This window comes from Lepidothrix coronata, unplaced genomic scaffold (assembly GCF_001604755.1).
Source record: "Lepidothrix coronata isolate B3197 unplaced genomic scaffold, Lepidothrix_coronata-1.0 Scaffold124, whole genome shotgun sequence".
Lineage (NCBI taxonomy): Eukaryota > Metazoa > Chordata > Aves > Passeriformes > Pipridae > Lepidothrix > Lepidothrix coronata.
The window spans coordinates 2,595,004-2,613,311 of NW_016690304.1; the positions used below are offsets into that span (position 1 = coordinate 2,595,004).

At 43.8% G+C, this 18,308-nt stretch overlaps 1 protein-coding gene across 5 annotated transcripts in view; it reads right to left on the minus strand.

The window, feature by feature from the left end:
• The window catches only part of TET1 (tet methylcytosine dioxygenase 1), a 97,577-nt gene that overhangs the window by 47,446 nt on the left and 31,823 nt on the right, over positions 1 to 18,308 (minus strand). For 4 of the 5 annotated variants that reach the window (XM_017825978.1, XM_017825977.1, XM_017825979.1 and 1 more), the window contains 2 exons: positions 13,466 to 15,509; positions 7,680 to 7,730 (listed from right to left, as the gene is read on the minus strand). In XM_017825978.1, coding sequence (XP_017681467.1) covers positions 7,680 to 7,730; positions 13,466 to 15,385 — 1,971 coding nt within the window. In that variant the 5' untranslated portion in view covers positions 15,386 to 15,509. The remainder of the gene's footprint in view (positions 1 to 7,679; positions 7,731 to 13,465; positions 15,510 to 18,308) is intronic. The other variant, XM_017825981.1, reaches the window with a different exon arrangement.

Here is an 18,308-nt window from a genome sequence, read left to right on the forward strand (position 1 = left end):
ACTCACTAATGCCTCTTGTGGTCTGTGAAACCCTCAGCACAGTGCCAAGGAAGGGCTGCCTGGCCCTGCACTGTAAAAGGAGAATCAGCACAGCCTTCACAGAAGGGGCTTCAGGGAGCAGATCACAGCGGTGTGCAACATTCTTCACAAGGTTCTCAAAGAACACTGAAATTCAGACTTATAAAGGAGAGCAAATAATGCAAAGAGCAGACATGATGCTTCCTAAATGAAGCTGGCAGGTCAGCCATTTCCTCCCAGCTGAAGGAGAAGTTGTGTATCCAGGAATAGACATGGGACTGCACTTCCAAAAGGTTCCTACCTCAGAAAGCAGTGCCCTCACAGAGGACATTAACATGGTCAATGATCAACTGCACAGTAACTATAGAAACTCCTGCTGCCACTTTATGGCCAGAAGGGTTAGTGACATTCTTGGGTGCATAAAACCCCCATATAATTAGGGAAAGACTGGTTACTTTCTCTCCTGTACTTGGCACTTTTGCACCTGCCAGTGGAACAAAGCGTCCTGTTCTGGCATCCCCGATTCAGGCAGGACATTGGTATGCTGGAGAGGGCTTCCAGGACCACAGCAATGACAAAGGACTGAAACATCTTGAAGTGAAAGACTCAAGTTCACTCTCTCACTCACTCTCTGCAGTTTGCCAAAGAAAAAGAAAATTGAAAAGCCACAAACTCCTGCCCCGTCTATGTGGAAAAGAATGCTGATAACAGAGGGCTCCTTGTTCCAGCAGACAAAAGTACAACAAGACTCGGTGACTCCAAGCTAAGGCCAGAGAAGTCTGGCCTTGAACGATGGTGCACATTTTTGTAGAGGGACAGAGAAAGAGCAAAGAATTTAAGCATCTTGTTAGGTGTTTTGATGCACTTTTCATCCATGGAAGTTTTCAAATTTGAGTTCTTTGAGATATTTTTAAAACGTGATCCTGAAGCCAAATAAATGGATACAGTCTTGCAACCTCTCAGCACACAAACAAGTGTTTGCCACATCTTGCCTGGGTGAGACCCAAATGTGATCCAAACTGATACAAGTAAATTTTCCTGCAGTTTCAGTACAGCGAAGATCCCAACTGCTAACAACCCAACTCCCACAGTGCCTGTAACCTAAGCAGGTTAACTCAGCTCTTTAACTTAGGACCCCACAATCTGCTGTACAGCCAATTATATTGTTTACAAGTTGCTACATGCCCATAGAAGCTCTCAGACCAGAACTGCTAAGGACGCACACCACCATTCTAGCCTGGTTTTAAAGCCGCTGAGGGGCCACAAGACTAAAAGGCGTAACTCTTTAGCAATAGAAAAGTTGGTGACAGGTAGTTCAGAGAAGCAGCTCAAGGTAATTCAGATTTCAAAAAGAGAAAAATAGCCATGCTGATTACTTAACCCACCAAACTACAAGGCTACAGCACTATCCCGGATTTTGCATCTATGTTTTGCTTACTCTCATGAGGAAAAAAAGCCTAAAAGCTTCCTCGTGATGTTTCTTCTTCTAGCTAGCACACACCTATGGTTTAAATAAAGCTCAAAATGGAATTCATATTGTACGTAACTTCACTTGTTCTTCACAGGAGGAGCAGCTTTCACTCCCATACGGGAAGAACAGCAACGCTGTTGTGGAGCAGCACTGCAACAGTGTTGACACTGCAGAACTCAGACAGTGAGCATCTGTCCCATGAGGAAATGCTGCACATCTTTAAACACACAAGTTTCTCCTCTCATAAGTTCAGTAAACCTCTAGTTTAGGAAAATTAAACCTTGCGCCCCATTTTACTAGAGCTTCAATTATATCAATTAAATCACAACGCAATACAGACAGCACCAACACTGAGAAACAAGTTCACAGTTAAGACACAAACCATTCAGTTTTAAGTCAGTCTCAAAAAATTCTAATATTCTAAAAGGCTTAATATTAAAGTTGTGAGGGACAGTCAGATATAGTCTATATTCTATTTCTACATCAGTAATGAAAAGTGATTATTGTTAGTTGCTTATAGGTAAATCCTGTTTTCCTTTTTCTTTAAATTGGTTAAGTTTCATGTGCTTAACATTTAAAAAGAAAATGCCTTCATAAAAATGCACGAACTCTTCTTACCTCCCAAATGAAATCCTATAATTAAGAATTAAATCTTTAGGTCTCTACATGGGCAAGGTTTCTACTATGTCAATGGGAAACTCTGCTGCTGTAGTATCTGCTAAATTAAATATCTTTCTCATACTCAGTAACACTAAACAAAAATCACAGTTTAATGTGGCAGAAAGAAAAAAAATCTGCTGCCACTAAGGGAAGTTTGGGGCTCCTCACTGCTTTTCTCCCACATCAATTACTAAAAGCAATAAACAAACTTGTGTAGCAGTGTGGTATCAGATCCTAAGCTGGCAGTGCCCATTGTCAAAGCACTCGCTTTCACATTACTGTCCCTGTGTGTGTGGAGAAACTGCAAACTGATAACAGATGACTAGAATGGGAAAAGCCATTCTGTTATTTCAATGCCTACATTACACACAGCAAGTACAAGTATTGATTAGAGCTCATAATTCGGTAATGAATCCAAACAAAACAACATACCTGGAATACCAAACCAGTGTTTATTTTGTAATGCTGAAACTTTAAGAAATCTAAATAATGTATCAATATACCTACACAGCAGACCTTCATCTCCACATGTACGTTTTCCATCCTTCCCACAATCTATGTTGTGTTTACTGGATATTCAATGACATTTTGGATCACAAACACATTTTCTACCTTTTTAAGAAGCTCCACCTCTAAAATACAACAAGGCGGAAGGCCCAGCACCGCACTCAAACATGCCATCAAAATCAAGATCTACAAATAAATAGCCATTCAAAGTGTGCAAACCCCTCTAAAAGCACTGTAATCACGAGGTTCAGCCTGGTCTTTCCCAACACTCCTCTGCCCCACCGTTCCCTGAGGAGTGGCACCATCCTCACAACTGCTCTGCCACAGCAACAGAGGAGTTAAAAGTACAAACCCTTACTCCTCCCTGTCCCCCTCTCAGTGGACAGTGTCCCTTTCTCCCCTCAGCATTCTGGGGAGTTGTGGGGCAAAGAGCAGCAGAGGGCTGTGAGGAGGAGGTGGATGGGAGAGGGAGCAGCACTGGAGCAAGGGAGCTGGGCAGGAACAGGGAAGGACAGCATCTCCACATCCCGTCCAGCTTACTCTGCACCACAGCAAAAGTTCACAAGGAATGGGCTTCAACTGCACCAGAAACTGGCAGGAAAAATTAAGGATTAGAAAATTACTAGAGTAAGATTAATAATTTACAGACCACTCACAAAGGCTTTTTGTTAGAACTCTATTGAAAACACATCTACAGACACGAGTAGCTCCAGCAGAACTGTACAAACAGCATGCAAGTGCTCCACACGTTCACATGAGCAAAAAAATTGAATCCCATTTGGACAGGCACACACCCAGCTTGAAAAAGGTCAAGATAAGGACATTTCTTTCAAAAAATTATAACTTAGTTTAAAAAAAAGCTAGGTAACAGCAAAGTTATTTATCTTATTGTTAAAAATAAAATTTACTAATTTTTGTAGGACCCTCCAATACCAAAAGTAAGCTCTCCCTATTCAAAAAGTGGGAGCAGAAAGACATGTACGAAATAGGCAAACACTTTCAACCAGTACTCAAAGCAATTTTAATTGGTATTTACTGAAGCAAAGTGCTCCAAGGTGTGTAATGTCCCTTCTAAAAAACCATAACAAATATGGTCAACATCCCTTCAAATGTGTATTGCACCATTCTGTCTTCTTCCCCTCTAAAATTCCACAGCAGTGCAATTCCATTCATTGACTTGCTCATCTCAGTTTAAAGGGGAAAAAAGTAATAAACTTTAATTTCTTCCAGCTAAATATTTTGGCAGATATTCTGCACTAAAAACATACACTATAATTTAGAATAAATGTTCAAAATCAGTTCAATCCTTGCTCACTCAAAGCACTATCATGAACTCTAGCAGTTACTTTCCTAAACCTTGTTAACACATATATGACCTTGACAAAAAAAAGGTGTAATTTTAGTTTCTTTAAGCACCAAAACTAAAAGTGCATCATAAAAAGGGCAACAGCAGGTCTGCCAAGTCAGCTTTATTTTAAAGTTGTTTTTTTACAGGAAAAACTATGCTTTTTATGCGTGGAGAAGAAAAATTAAGAGAGTGCTCAAGCAGCTATTTGCAGCTTTGATGGAAGTTTAACTTTTACTGATCTTAATATGATGTTTATAAACAATCCAAAAGTTCTAGATACTGAGTCATCTCTGCCTTTTGGCTCATCTTGAAGTGCAGGAATTTTATGGAGCTTGAGCATCATTGCACTCTCCTGGCCCCTCAGTCACCACTGCAGTGTTTATGCATAAACAGAGGCAGGCAGAGAACAAAGACCGTGCCTGCAGTCACAAAACTCACTTAGCACTGCATATATAATTCTGGATCTCTCCCACAGTCTCTTCCCTTCTGTTTTTCTCCCTTTTTTTCTTCTTACTTTTTCTTTTTTAGATCTCCATCAGGGCAGCAAACACCCACAGCCATCCAAAAGGCAGCCTTGGCTGCACAGACCACTGTGGAAAGACCCCAGGCCGTATTTTCCTGTCTCCTGATCTGTGGGAGGTTTCCTTACTGGTGCCACCGCTGCCTACTCGTGGTCAGCGTAGATTCCCTGACAACGTGATGCCAAAGGCACCTGTCCCAGTCTTCTGAGCTCTGCTTGATGAACTTGCAAGTGACTGCAAGCACTTCCTCACCGCTAAGGGGAGGTGCCCTGCCCTGCCCCAAACTGAGCCAGGACACCAGGAAGGGGCAAAAAGAAAGATGGTAAGTGAAGCAGGGGGTACAAGAACCCTTTGGAAATGCAGACAAATGAATTTTTAAGTATGAATCCCTTCCATATAGATTTTCCATTACCAGGAATAAAATTAAATAAGCATCTGAAAAAACACAATATAAACCCCAAGGAAAACTAAGTATATTCCTTCCTTCACATCCATTACTATGAGCTCACAAAGACTTTCTTTAATGAGCACTTGCTTGCTAGAAGTGATGAATATTTCACACGTTCTTTCAAAATAAACATGGAGAATTAATGCAGTATTTATGGCATGGAAGAATTTCCTAAGTGACTCCTCCAATAACCAGAAAAGAGCATTAAAACACAAGTGTAAATAGTAAACAAAAGATACAGCATAATAGTATATATCACTTTTAGTCTTCTTTATGTGTTCAACCTATTTTCAACAGGAAACCATTGCTTATTTTGAGCCTGTACAGAATTTGTGGATATGCTGGTCCTAAGCAGCACAATTAGAAAGAACATGAGCTCTCCAAGTAAATAAATATGTCTCTATCAAAACTTAAGAGGATTAGAAAAAATACTAACTACATGCATTACTGGAAGAAAATACTACAAACTCCTCCTTTAAGAAAGTTAAGAACACTACTTAAAGAAAATACAAAGAAAAAAAAAGGATATTGTGTTGAAATTTTGAAAGCATCACTGGTCAGATGCCCTCAATCACTACAATCATTAAATCAAACACTTAAGTTATAATTCAACAGGTAAGACAACAGCCCTTTGCATGGCAGTCCCACCAAGAACAGAAGCCAGGTTAGAGTCACAGATCAAAATGTCACATTTTTAAAAACGCCCCAGTAAAGAATTCTGCAAATTATGCGGCTTTTCTTCAAGTTCACTGCAGCTGTCAGAGCTGTAGTGAACTTAAGATGCCCAAACTCCCTCCTCCACTCCAAAAACAAAGGCCAACCCCACCAACCCCAATCCAGCGGGATGCCTTGAGAGGTACCGTGCCTCATTCAGTGGATGCAAGTGAACAAACTCTTAGGAAATACTCTTCAGCATCACCAAACAAAGACAAATATTAGCAAACAGAAAGAACAGCACCTAAACCAAAGAGGAAATACTGCAGAATCAGTTCAGCAAAGGAGAAGTCAAACCAGAAATAAAGCCAAGTCCAACGGCTGACATGGATACTATGCACACACCCAGGACCAGCCAAGCCTTTCCACTCAAGAGCAAGAGGGGAAAAAACTCTTCAGAAGGCTTTCTGGAAAGGAGAGGAATGGCAGTATCATATTACATAGCAACCTGCTGGGCCATCAAATCCCAAACAGTGGCAAGATCGAGTCCAGAGGAAAACCTCAAGACCCAGCTATGAACCCCAACCGCAGACAGACACCCAACGCAACCTGTGTGGCTGTGACCAAAACAAACATGTTTTGCACCCTTTGACAGAACACCTGTCACACCAACAACACGCTACAAACTGAACAGCTCATTTACAAACAACAGCCCTCGTTTTGCATCCTGCTATCAACTGCACAAAACAGAATGAGCAAATGCTCCAAGTTTGAGCTACACCTACGTACTATCTGACAAGAGCGGCAGTAATTAAAAGCATACCCACAACATAATGAAAATGCTCACATTTTAATGGATTAATGTACTTAATGCAAGAACAAAAGGCACTTGCTAGTGTTGTACAACCACAATTACTATCAGCATACAGGTAGGTGGTTTGCACTACTATTCCCACATGAAGAGACAGACGCCCTTGAGGTTGGGCATACATGCAAGTCAAATAAGGTTATCTGCTCCTTACTTCATCTTAACTTTGGTTTGTCTTACCAAAGTTTCTGTCACGCGTAAAAGTGACAACAAAACTAGTAAGATATTGGAACGTTTTCAAGTAAAATTACACTACAGACCATTCGGCATTTATCAAATTCACTATGTCCAGTAACTTTGGAAATTTTAGTGTACTAAGACAACACTAAACTATATTACATTTACCTGGTAAAAGAGACTAATGCAAACTTTAACATACATTTTTTCTCATTTTCCTTACCTTCATCTTACACATACCATCCATCTTACTTGCACCACCCATCCTCCAACATGTTATTTGCAAAAACACAATTAACAACTTATTTCTATTCCAAATAGTCTAAAGATTAACTGAAAGATGCAGTATTGATGTGCTACCTGTTACTTCTTTTTAAAAAAAATTAGCCATGAGTGTAGCAAGTCTGTGTTTTGTTATAAAAACTAAGACATTTCCATTTGAAACACCAGTCTTTTGTTATCATGAAGGATAACCATCTTAAAAGAGTGTGGAAGGAACATGTTACCATGTGAAACCGGAGGTTGTTGTAAGTACACAGAATTTTCAGTTTCAGCTGAGGTGTTCTAAAGTTTAATGGAAGAAAGGAAATCAAAGCTACAGTAAGGTAAGCATAAAAATTCCACTTTTGTTAACTTGGCTGGCATTATAACATTGACTTCTCCCATAAAATTTCAGATGCCATAAAACCTGTATGCTAAAAACATTTGCCTGTTACCTCTGGAATTATGAAACTAGAAACAGAAAATTAAAGGGAACCTTTGTTGCGATGGAAAGCAAACTTTTGGTAGGCAGACTTGTGCAGAAAGGTTCAAAGATGTCTACAACATGCTGGAGAGAGAGAGAGAGGAGCGAAAGGACATGTTCTGTGCTTTTAAAATTAGCTAATCTGCTGAATAGCTGGAAAGCGCCGCTACCCAGCCTTTAACCCTTGGGCTTCCTGGGCTGTATGACACGAAAATGCTGCTCAAAACGGGAGGGGATAAATATCAAAGCAATCATCGGTTACCTTTAAAACTCTTTGCTTCCTCCTCTGAGGCCTTTTGTTTTCTGTTAGAACCTAAAAAAACATCAAATTGCAGAACATAAGTTGTGGTCACAAAGGCAGGCAAGACACCTCCGATTTTTTTATTAAGGAACAGCGGTATTTCTGCAGTACCCGGAGTGCTTTACACGCGGCCCCCGCGCGGGCCGGCGGCGGCTCCCGGCGGCCCGTCCGCCGCCCCCGCGGCGCCCTCACATCGCGGGCGCCCCGCGCTGCCCCTCACGGCGCCGGCCCGGCCCCGCCATCTTTGCTTCCTGCCGCAGCGGCGGCCGCGCGCCTCGTGCGGCCCCCGCGGGAGCGCGCGCCCCGCAGCGCCCCCCCGCGGCCGCGCGCGCGAACAAAGGGGCTCCCGCAAGAGCCGGCGCGGACCCGCCGCGCCCCGCGGAGGCGGAGCCGGGGCCGCTCCCCCCCCTCCCCATCCCGCGCACGGCCCGGGCGGTGCGGGGCCACCCGCCCCGGGCAGCGCGGCCGGGCTCGGGGTCAGGCGAGGACACGGCTCCCGTGCACCCGCACGCGTGGCTCCGTGCGCGCGCGCGCACGGCGCCGTGCACGGACCGCGGTGCCCGGGCCGCGGCTCCGCGGGCAGCGCTCCCGCACGGAGCGTCCCGCGGACGGGAGGAGCCGGCGCTCACCTGGGCGAGCCCGCAGCCAAGGAACTCCTCGGCCTGCTGCCCCGAGCCCCGGGAACCGCGGCAGTGCCGGTCCGGGAGCGGGAGCCCCGGGCCCGCCCGCACGGCCCCGAGGAGAGACACGGCTCCGACAGAACCGAGCTGCTGCAAAGGCATCGCGGCGGGAACTGCCCACCAGAGAAACAGCAAGGGCCATTATTTTCCCACAGCTCCACGTTAACACGGATGGAGGGAGGGCGGAGGGGTCACACCGAGCCCTCCTGGTCACAGACGTTCGCTAACTAGGGACAACAAACAAATCACAGCGTATCTAACGCTGCAGCCACCGAGGCATTCACTGAAACCATCTGCAGCTGACATCCAAACCAGAACGCTGGCCGTGCAGCTGTACACTAAACAAAAGAAAACAAACAAACAAACCCAACAAGAACATCTTTTCATCAGCTACAGACTGCAATCTGAACCTGTTTTCTGCCTCTGCTGCTAAACCGCAATGCACTCCCTGGCCGGTCACTGGTGCCAATGCCCAGGCAGGGACACGCAGCTCCTTCTGCAGAGGATCAGTTCAGAAAAAGCTGCTGCCCACTTCTGTTGTCTGATGCTACCTCATATCTAAGCTCCTCATTTGTTGCACCAGAGTGATGCATTAAATAGGATTTAGGATCAGGTAAAATAAAAGTACTGATTTGTAATATTTTCCCCAAGTCTGCAAGGGTCCTTATGCATAATAAAAAAAGAACACTCAGTGATCTGATTCTTCTTTGCAGTTTTGGCTATTCAAGTTGCTTTACAGTCCAGAAAAAGAATTGTTTTCTTAGAAACCTAAGACCCAGTATTCTGACTTAGTCCCCAGTTTAGTGTGTGCACTAGAGAGTGATTTCAGGTTTCCTTGTTACTCAAGTACTTTCCTCTCCTGTTAGGATGCATCCTCATACCAAGGAAAGAAAGAAACCTCTTCAAATAAAAATTTCCCCATAAAAGCTTTAAAGACTAGCACAGAAAGTAAGGAGCAGTGAAGAGGGAACTTGTTAAATACAGCCTCTGAAAATAACTAGAGCACAAACTAATCCATCTCACTGTAATTTACGCTGCATTAGAGTCCACACCCAGGATCACAGAATGGTAAAGCAGCACAAGTCAATTATTTTCCACCCCCAGAGTGTGTGTGTAAAACAAGAGTAAACTGCCCTACTGCAGCTCCCTGCCCTGCCCCTGTGCAGCTCTGCTCATCACACACCTCAAACTCGCCCAGCTGGGTGCTCCCCCCTTCAACTCAAGAGCCACACTCCAGGAGTGTTTCTATGCACTCATTTTAAAATTCAAGTGGCTTCCACATTTCTAGAGTCTGTTGTAAAATAAATACCACGAAGTCTAAGTTTCTTGATTATAGCTAGGCCTGGCTGAAAAACGAGAATTCCATTTTGCTTTTTGTTTTTTGCTTGTTTGGGGGCTTTTTTTCGTTTTCTTTTTGTTTTGTTTTTTTTTGGATTTCAACACTTAGTTGTGTTCCAAAGCAGAGCAAAACCTTTAAAAAATTCAAGAGCAGACAGATGGAATGTGGGAGACCAAAGTTCAAGCCCCCAGTCTGCATCAGGCAAAAAGCCCTTACCACCAAGCTGTTCTAATAATTCTCATCCCCTTTTTAAGTTTTAAGCAGGAATTTCATTTGGAACCTTGGGAAGCTTTCCCCAAAGACTGTTGCATCGAGACAGATAGTGAAAGCTTCCTGTTAAATCAGCATTTTCCATTCAAGGAATGGCTGACTGGAAAGTTCCCAACCAACTTGAATTGCAGCATCCTTTTTAAATATGTCTGGGTTTCGGCAGCATGTTAAAAACCCACAAGCAGGCAGGCCCTTATTGTTATTTAATATCCCATGTTACTCAGATTACAGCTATTAAAGAAGATGTCTCGAGACACCTTGGGCAACCCAGCAAACTTACACTCAGTGGCCTGATGCTTTTTTGTCACTTTGTAGACTACAGGTCCCACTAAATCCAACAATTACCTCACACAAACTAAAGCTCCCCCCGCTTACATTTACTAGGCTGCTCTTTCAAAACATTTCAATAAGCAAAAAAAAAGAAAAAAAATGTTTTCTCTCCTATATTTCAGCATTTTTCTTCACCAACTCCTCCCCAAACAGCCCCAGTGCAAACCCCTCAGGAAGAAGGGCATTACATGGAACAATATTGCCACACACAGGGGCTGGGAGCTGGAGCCCACAATACTTGATGCAAACTTTCATGATGTCACATCCCTGCAAAACCCATTACATTCAGGAAGGTAAAATATCACTGAAGGTTTATGGGGATGTTATTCTTAAGTGATATTTTTCAGGTCCAATATAGTTTTCAAATCTTCATCTGGATTATGTGTGAATTAATGGAAATAACAGTCACTTAACAGGAGCTCCAAACACAACTGATACTCTCTGAGGGTGGAATGCCTGTGCACACATGGGCAGGGGGGTTGGAATATGCCCTTCAGTTTACAGGCACAACTTCTACCAGCCAGGCCTTACTCCCTAGAAGTCTAAATCCACCTAAGTTCTCAAGGAAAACCTGCACTGGCTATACAGCCGTTTAATGCAGAGCTCTCACTGACTTCACTGGGAGTTCTGCATTTTTTTAGTTAGAATGAGAAGAGATAATTCCCTTTAAGGCAAAACACCAACATTTAAGCTATGCTCACGCAGAGCATGTCTATCCCCTACACTCTCCTCCCAGTGAATCACCTCCAAAAAATGCTCACATTCCACCAACATGAGAAAGATGCATGACTCTCCTGAGCAAGGAACACACTGAAGCCAAACCCATTTCTCTTAATTATTTATGTTCACTTTCTATACCATGGACAGAGACCCACAGTTTTGGGTTTTCCTCAGTTGCCTTCATTACTGTCACACAAGTCCCAGTGCTACCAGTTTGGGAAAACACAATGGGATTCCCTGCAATCTTATCTAAAGAATAGCTGCTGAACAGAGTGCCAGAGTGTTCCCATCCCCCAACACCTTCTCCTGGATCTCAACATCTTTAAAGAGCTCACGTAACATGATAGAAATACTTTCCTCTCATTTCCTCAGAGCACAGTTTCTAGAGTTCAGAAATGAGGCAAAGCTCCTTTCTAGGAATATCTGAAAAGGCACCAGGTTTCATTCAAATACAGTTTTATAAGAAAATATCTGACATGTTCTTAAATGTCAGGAATACTTAATTTCCTCCATGCAGTTCCCTGAAACTTCATACAAGATTTAACGAGAAATGAAGGAGGCCTCTGGTGCAGCTCTGAACCCACTGTACAGAATGTGACCAGTCCAATAAAATAAAAGCACATCAAAATAAAAGCTGCCAAAGAAAAGAATAAAAACAAGGAATCTCTCATAAAGAAAGCAAAAGGAGTGCCCAGAGAGGACAAAGGTGAAGGAGGAAAGCTAATCTGCAAGGAGAAGGTCAGCCTGAGCAACAAGAAAAGAAGTATGTTTAGCCTGGAAAACAAAGGTTGACAGAAAAACTGGAGTGCTTCCTTTCAACAACCCTGCCAAACCCCTTTTTAAAACATGGCTTTTAGAACACTTCCTACCTCAACTCCACCAATTCTCTCCCATGAGCTTCTTCCATCCTACTGACTAAATATACAAAAGGACATAATGTCACTACTCTTTTGCTGTAAAAAGTCTGGCTAAGTCTCTACCACCTTTGTTGTTTTAATATGTAAAGTCACACAGCTGTCCCTCCCACCCCCTTTTTTTTAAGAGCATTTAGAAGTAGTTGAGACAGAGTCTTTGAATGAATTCTGAGCCAGTCTCTTTAAGCCTACTTCCCTAAACATTATATCTTAAAATATACTTCCCCCACAAAGGGGAACGTACCATATCCCTTCACAGCTGTAGGACTCTTCATTCTGCTTGCCTACCTTACAACCAGAACAGCCAACCCTGGTAAGCACAGGCCAGAGCAGTGAAACCAGGAGCTCTCCTGGATCTCGGCAGCTGACGGGAATTCCTACCTGCTGCAAGAACACACCATTTTAATGGAATTGCTACTGAGAAAGGTTTGGCAGGTGCATTCTCCCCAGTGTGAACTGCTCCACTCACAGTACACACTGGTGCAGAGACTTGAACCTCAGTTTCCCACATCCCAAGGCACATGTCCCAGTGATTTAACTCCCAAGACAGCTCTCCCGCTCTGAGGTTCAGGTAGTATTGGACCACGTGAAGCAGAACGCTTCCAGCAGGACCTGGCAGTGCAGAGGCCAACACTGCAGCTCAGAGCTCAGGGAATTCAGTTGGGATGTGGGAAATCTATGTTCAACTCCCTACTTACCTGATTTAAAGCCTGATCTTGAACTGAAATCCCTCAGAAGGTCAGTGCTGTTATCACAAGGGCATACAGACTGTCTTTTCCCCTCCTCTTTGTTCCAAAAGTAATGACCTGGGTTATAAAAGGCTGATGGATCAGAAAAATGAGTAAGAAATACAGAAAAAGAGAGTATGTATGGGGCATGTGGTAAAAGACAAAGGGAGAGAGGCAGGAGAAGTGAAATGAGAGAAACAGAAGAACAGACAATTAGAAAGGCAGAAAGATGCGAAAGGGGAAAATGCAGCTACAGTTTTGTCCTGAAGTTTATAAATTTATTTCCATCAAATCTGTCATTACAAGCAAATTATTTTAACTGAAGCAAAGAGCAAACAGCCTGCCTTCCTTTGCTTTTTAGCCTGAAGTATTTTGAAATACCACCACTCTCCCTAGTAATTCAGTCTCCTAGGACTACCCTCAATCTCCCTCCTCCCCACACTTTGTGCTCAAATCTCTCATCTTTTCATGCACTCCAATTAATTCATTCTTTGGCCAATGTGCCAGTATCCAGAACACAGAGCTAAAGCCAAACTTACCTCTGATTCTATGGATTTACAAAGCAGGAACAAGAATAACTGCAGCTCGCTCTAACCTACACCTCTCCACATGACAAGGGGAAGTTACTGTACAACCTGTTGGCTCCAACAGTAACCCTGAACCCTCTAGAGCTGTACAGTGGGGACAGCATTTCCCAGGGCAGAATTTGAAGATGAACCTCAAGCCTCCGAAGAGTGACTTGATTTGCCACTCCCCCCCGGCTCACCTGGAAGGGCAGCGTGACCGGCGGCGGCGGCTTTTTCAGTTCTTCACATTTTCTCTTCTTACATATCCGGTGGCTGGTTTTGCGCTTCCTGCAGCAGCTGCACTCCTCGCAGTTCGTCTTCCGCAGACACGGCTCACAGACTCCACAGCGCCTTCGCTTCTTCTTCTCCAGCATGGGGAGCAGAGATGAATATGGAACAGGGCAACCACCAGCTGGATTTTTAAGAGAGGACGGCCCTGAGGCCTCAACTGCTTCAGTGCTGTTGCTCACGTTGTCCTGAACCAGATTCAGGCTTACTCCGACACTTCCCAGCTGTGATGAATAATCATTATGCTGCAGTCTTGAGTCAGCTGGCAAATCTGCATTTATGGCTTTTTCTGAGGCAAGAGCAGAGATTTCCAGCCTCGAAGGCAACTCTGAAACAAAACCTTCATAGAACTGCCCAGAGCTTTCACCAGATATTTTACTGAATGTACTTTTTTCTAAATCCGAAGATAAAGTGGGGACATAACCTGAATTCAAAATTAATGTCTCTGCATCGATACATTTAACAAGCTGTTCTATGTCCTCCACTTCAATATTGTTTAAAGAGGTGTTGGAGACTGATTCACATACTGTAAATATGTTTTTTGTGTCAAACTCTGACTTTTCTCTTGTACAGCTCAAATCTGAATTTGAGTAAAATTCTTTGGGAATGGGTACAAAATCCACAACCAGTCTCATGGGGGATTCTGCAAGTGAGCTTGCACCTTCAAAATGTAAAAGCAAATTTGATTCAGTGGCAGCTACGGAGCTGGAATTTGAACCAATGTCTTTATTCTCAGATTCTAAATCCCAGGCTGCCTTCAAGCAGGACTCTGCAAGTGACCTTGCATCTTCTAATAAATCTTGTGAGTGAAACTCAGAGGTAACAACAGCTGCAGAATCTGGGTCTTGTTCTTCACTAGGTAGCACCAGGTCCAACTCTGCTTCAATGTGGGATGTGGCAAGAGTGACTGACTCTTGTGCTAGTCCTGCTGAGCTGAGGTCCGAGGTAACAGCAGAGCCAGGGTCAGGTTCTTCACTGTTGGGCACCACATCGAAGGGAGTCTCCCCACACACCTCGGATTCAGAGGTGATTATGGAGTTGGAAGGAAAAGATGGAAGCACAAGCACAGCACCTTCAACAAATGCTTCAGCCAAACTACCCATGTCAAGACCACTGGGTATCTGCTCACAGGGCAGGCCTTCATGCTTAGATTTCACCCCTGATGCTTCTGTACCATCGGTTACCCAACTGTTTGGAACAGAGTCATTTGTTCCAGGTATTTCTACCTCCTTGTCCTGACTGGCACATGGGAGAGCAGGCCCTTCACCTGCACTACAGGGAGAACCTTCTACTGGCAGAGCAGCCAACTCATCTTGTGCTAAATCTTGTTTCAAAACTACTTTGCCTGTTTCATCGTTTTTCTCTTCTACTCCTGCCAGGGCTCCTTGCTCATGGTTTTCCTTTGTTTCCAGCCTTTTTTGTACTGCAGATTTCTTGGGTTTTGCAATAACTGGAGTTTGGGACAATCTAGGGGAGAAGGGTCGGTTACGGAGAGACATTGTAAAGCCATTGATGTTGAAAGAATCCTGGTTGTGAAAGAGGATGTTGTCAGCTTTCTCCAAACTCACCCAAGACGCTCCAGACAAGGTTCTCGTTACACTGCTCCTGAGAAGTCTACCCGAAGAGCTCATGATTGGTTTCTTTTCTTGCTGTTTTTTCTTAACATCTTTTTCTTGCGCTGGCTTTTTGCCTTTTCCAGAACTAACAGCTTTTGTGGAAGTCTTTGTAGTTTTCTTTCTCACTTGGCTAGATTTCTTTTTGCCCTGGTTAGTTTTCCTTTTGCCCAGCTCTTCTTTTTTGACTGATCTGGAAGGCCTTGCGTGGTGAGCCATGTCTGTGGAGCAGTAGGAATGTTAAGGGGAGAAACGGAAAAAAAATCATGAGCTCTTGAGAGACCTTTTCAACAGAAAACTGCACACTCCCATTGCTGCTCTCTGGGCTGACACAGCACCAACTCTAAAACAGAAAAAGACACAAAACAGCATTAATATGATTGTATTTAATAAGAGGTGCATATGTATTACATTGACCGTTTTTAATATTCAAAAATAGAGAGGAAGAATCAGAAATATCAGTATTGGATGTTATGTTCAATTAACACAAAAGCTCTGAAAATATTACTATACTGCAAAGGCCTTTAACACAAAGAAATAAATGGAGCTCAAATGATCAGGCAGCATCACATTTACTGCTTTATGACAGTTCTAAGTTCTCAACTTCATTAACAGTTCATTAACCACCCCTTCCCTTGAGTCTGCTCCATAGTTATGACCAATATATTTATCTTCAAAAATCCACCACACATCTGTCCCAAGCTTTTGCCCCCAAACATAACTGCAATGCACAGGTCCCCAATTCCCCAAATACAACTCAGTCATCTCAGAAGATACAACAGTCCTTGCCCTCCAAAGCAATTTCCTTCAAGGTAGGTTGGGTTGTTTTTTTAAAGTAAAGCAATTGTCATAAGTACAGATTTTTAAGCACCTTAAGTGCTTTTTAAGAACCTTTGGAAGGCTTTTAAACCTTTATTAGCTGTTGGAATAGATCAAATGGGTAGACAAGGGCAGCCTAAAAATGGGAGCTGGTAGAGCCAGAGGCTCTCTAGTCTCAGGCAGGAGGGTGCCTTCCCTTTGCCATCATTCCCTTGAATTCCTTATGTCCACCTACAGGCCACCTGCACCTCACTGATGGGAAGAGGGAAAGAAAGGGAAGAACAGGAAGTATGGGGATGATGGCCAAAATTCTCAGCTAAAATAGAAGTTAAAAAAAAAAAAAAGGGAATCTTGGCTTCTAAAGGAAATAGAAAAGAGAAAGGCACTACCAGGCTTCTGACATCACCACTCCTTCCCATGACCTCAACCCCACCTTGAAGCCAACAGGGTGATCTTACAGAGGCTGCACTTCTCCACAGCCTGGTCCAAGCTGTGCTGAAGGTGTGGAGAGCTCTGCTAGTGCAGCCCAAACAGCCCTGCACCAAGAGAAGCTCACTGTCCTGCTGAGGGGATGGGATGGGCTGGGCTGGGCTGGCACAACCAACACACAGGGCCACCAGCTCACTTGATCAAGCTTGTTCCTGCTTGTCCCAGCCCTAAGCAAGCTGCCCACTGGCCAAGTACCCACCATGGCTAACAGAACTCCCAAAGCTCTTTAAATACCTCATTTAGAGCATTTTGAGGCCTGGCTTTTGTTTATTCAGCAGTACAAAGCCAAATGATCCTCTGTACTAAAATATATAAACCAAATATCTTATCTAAAGGTGATGTGATGATTCTGTGTCACATCTTCCTATTACATATCAGATGAACATGATTACTGAGACAGCAGGTTTTTTCCACACAAATACCATTTCAGAGCCAGCACTGCTGTACAAGACAAGGCTAAAAACACTTCTAAGGTCAGATCAGAAAACAGTGCCCACCAAACACACAATAAACAAGCTGGACAGCAGCCCTCCTCCATCACAGCAAAACATCCAACCTGGAGAGACCAAGTAGACACATGCAGTTGTTTATAGTTGTGGGCAAAGGTCACAGAAGAGACCTGAGCAGCTCCCACAGAAGCACTCTATAAAAGTTGGGTCAGATACTGAAACAGTAAATCAAACAGAACACTGCACTGCAGGTAATCCGAGCACTCTCCTTCCCTACCCTTCTGCAGAGACACATGGGGGAAGGGGGACATGGCCATTACTGGTCACTCCATGAAGCAAAAAGGGCATCAGCATCACATCAGCAGCTCTATGAAATACCTGGTGGCAGCCTGCAAAAAGCCTCCCCCCAGTTTCTTGTGGTCTCCTCATGGAGATGGCCTGGAGAGCAGCATCTGTGGCCATTAGTGGCTGAGCTACACAACAGTGACAGGCCAGGAAACTGAGCCTATGGAGCAAGGAAACAACAACAAAGGCCAGGCAACATGGGAATGTGTGAATCAGGAGTGGGACTGAAGAGATAAAGGCTTTTCTCTTTATCAGCCCTGGAACAGAAGGAGTATGACCAGAGACTACAGGAGGTCTGGAATGGAAACAGCAACTGGATTTTTGAGAATACTGAATGCATATAATGCCTTCTCATATTGCTTCTCGACATAAGCAGTTGTTGCTGTTGTTGTGGAAGTTTAGGAAGCATGACCATCAAAATTATCAACCAGAAGCTTAATTTATAACAATCTTGTAATTTTAAAAAATTATTACAAGTACACAATAATACGTCTTTACCTGCATTTGGATAGTGATAGGACAAGGGGGAATGGCTTCAAGCTGAAGGAGTGCAGGTTTAGATGGGATATTGGGAATAAATTCTTCCCTGGGAGTGTGGTAAGGCCCTGGCACAGGTTGCCCAGAGAAGCTGTGGCTGCCCCATCCCTGGAAGCGTCCAAGGCCAGGTTGGACGAAGCTTGGAGCAACCTGGGCTGGTGGGAGGTGTCCCTGCCCATGGCAGGGGGTTGGAACACATCAATCTTTAAGGTCCCTTCTGACCCAAACCATTCCATGAGTGCATGATTTGAAAGCTGCAAAATGGTTGCTTCAGGACTGAAGAAGCAAGATCATCCTGGGCTTTTTTGTTTGGTTGGTTTTGATTTAGTGGATTGTTTTTTTTCTTTTTACACTGAGAAACACACCTGTCTGGCAAGAGTGTAGAAAACTAACAACACCAAAGCATTGCTTCTTTTCAGGGCCAAAATTAGAGGCTATGAACACAGCGGTTGAAGATTTCCCTTTTGCTTGCTAAGCAAAGAATGCTGATATTTGTTGGAAAT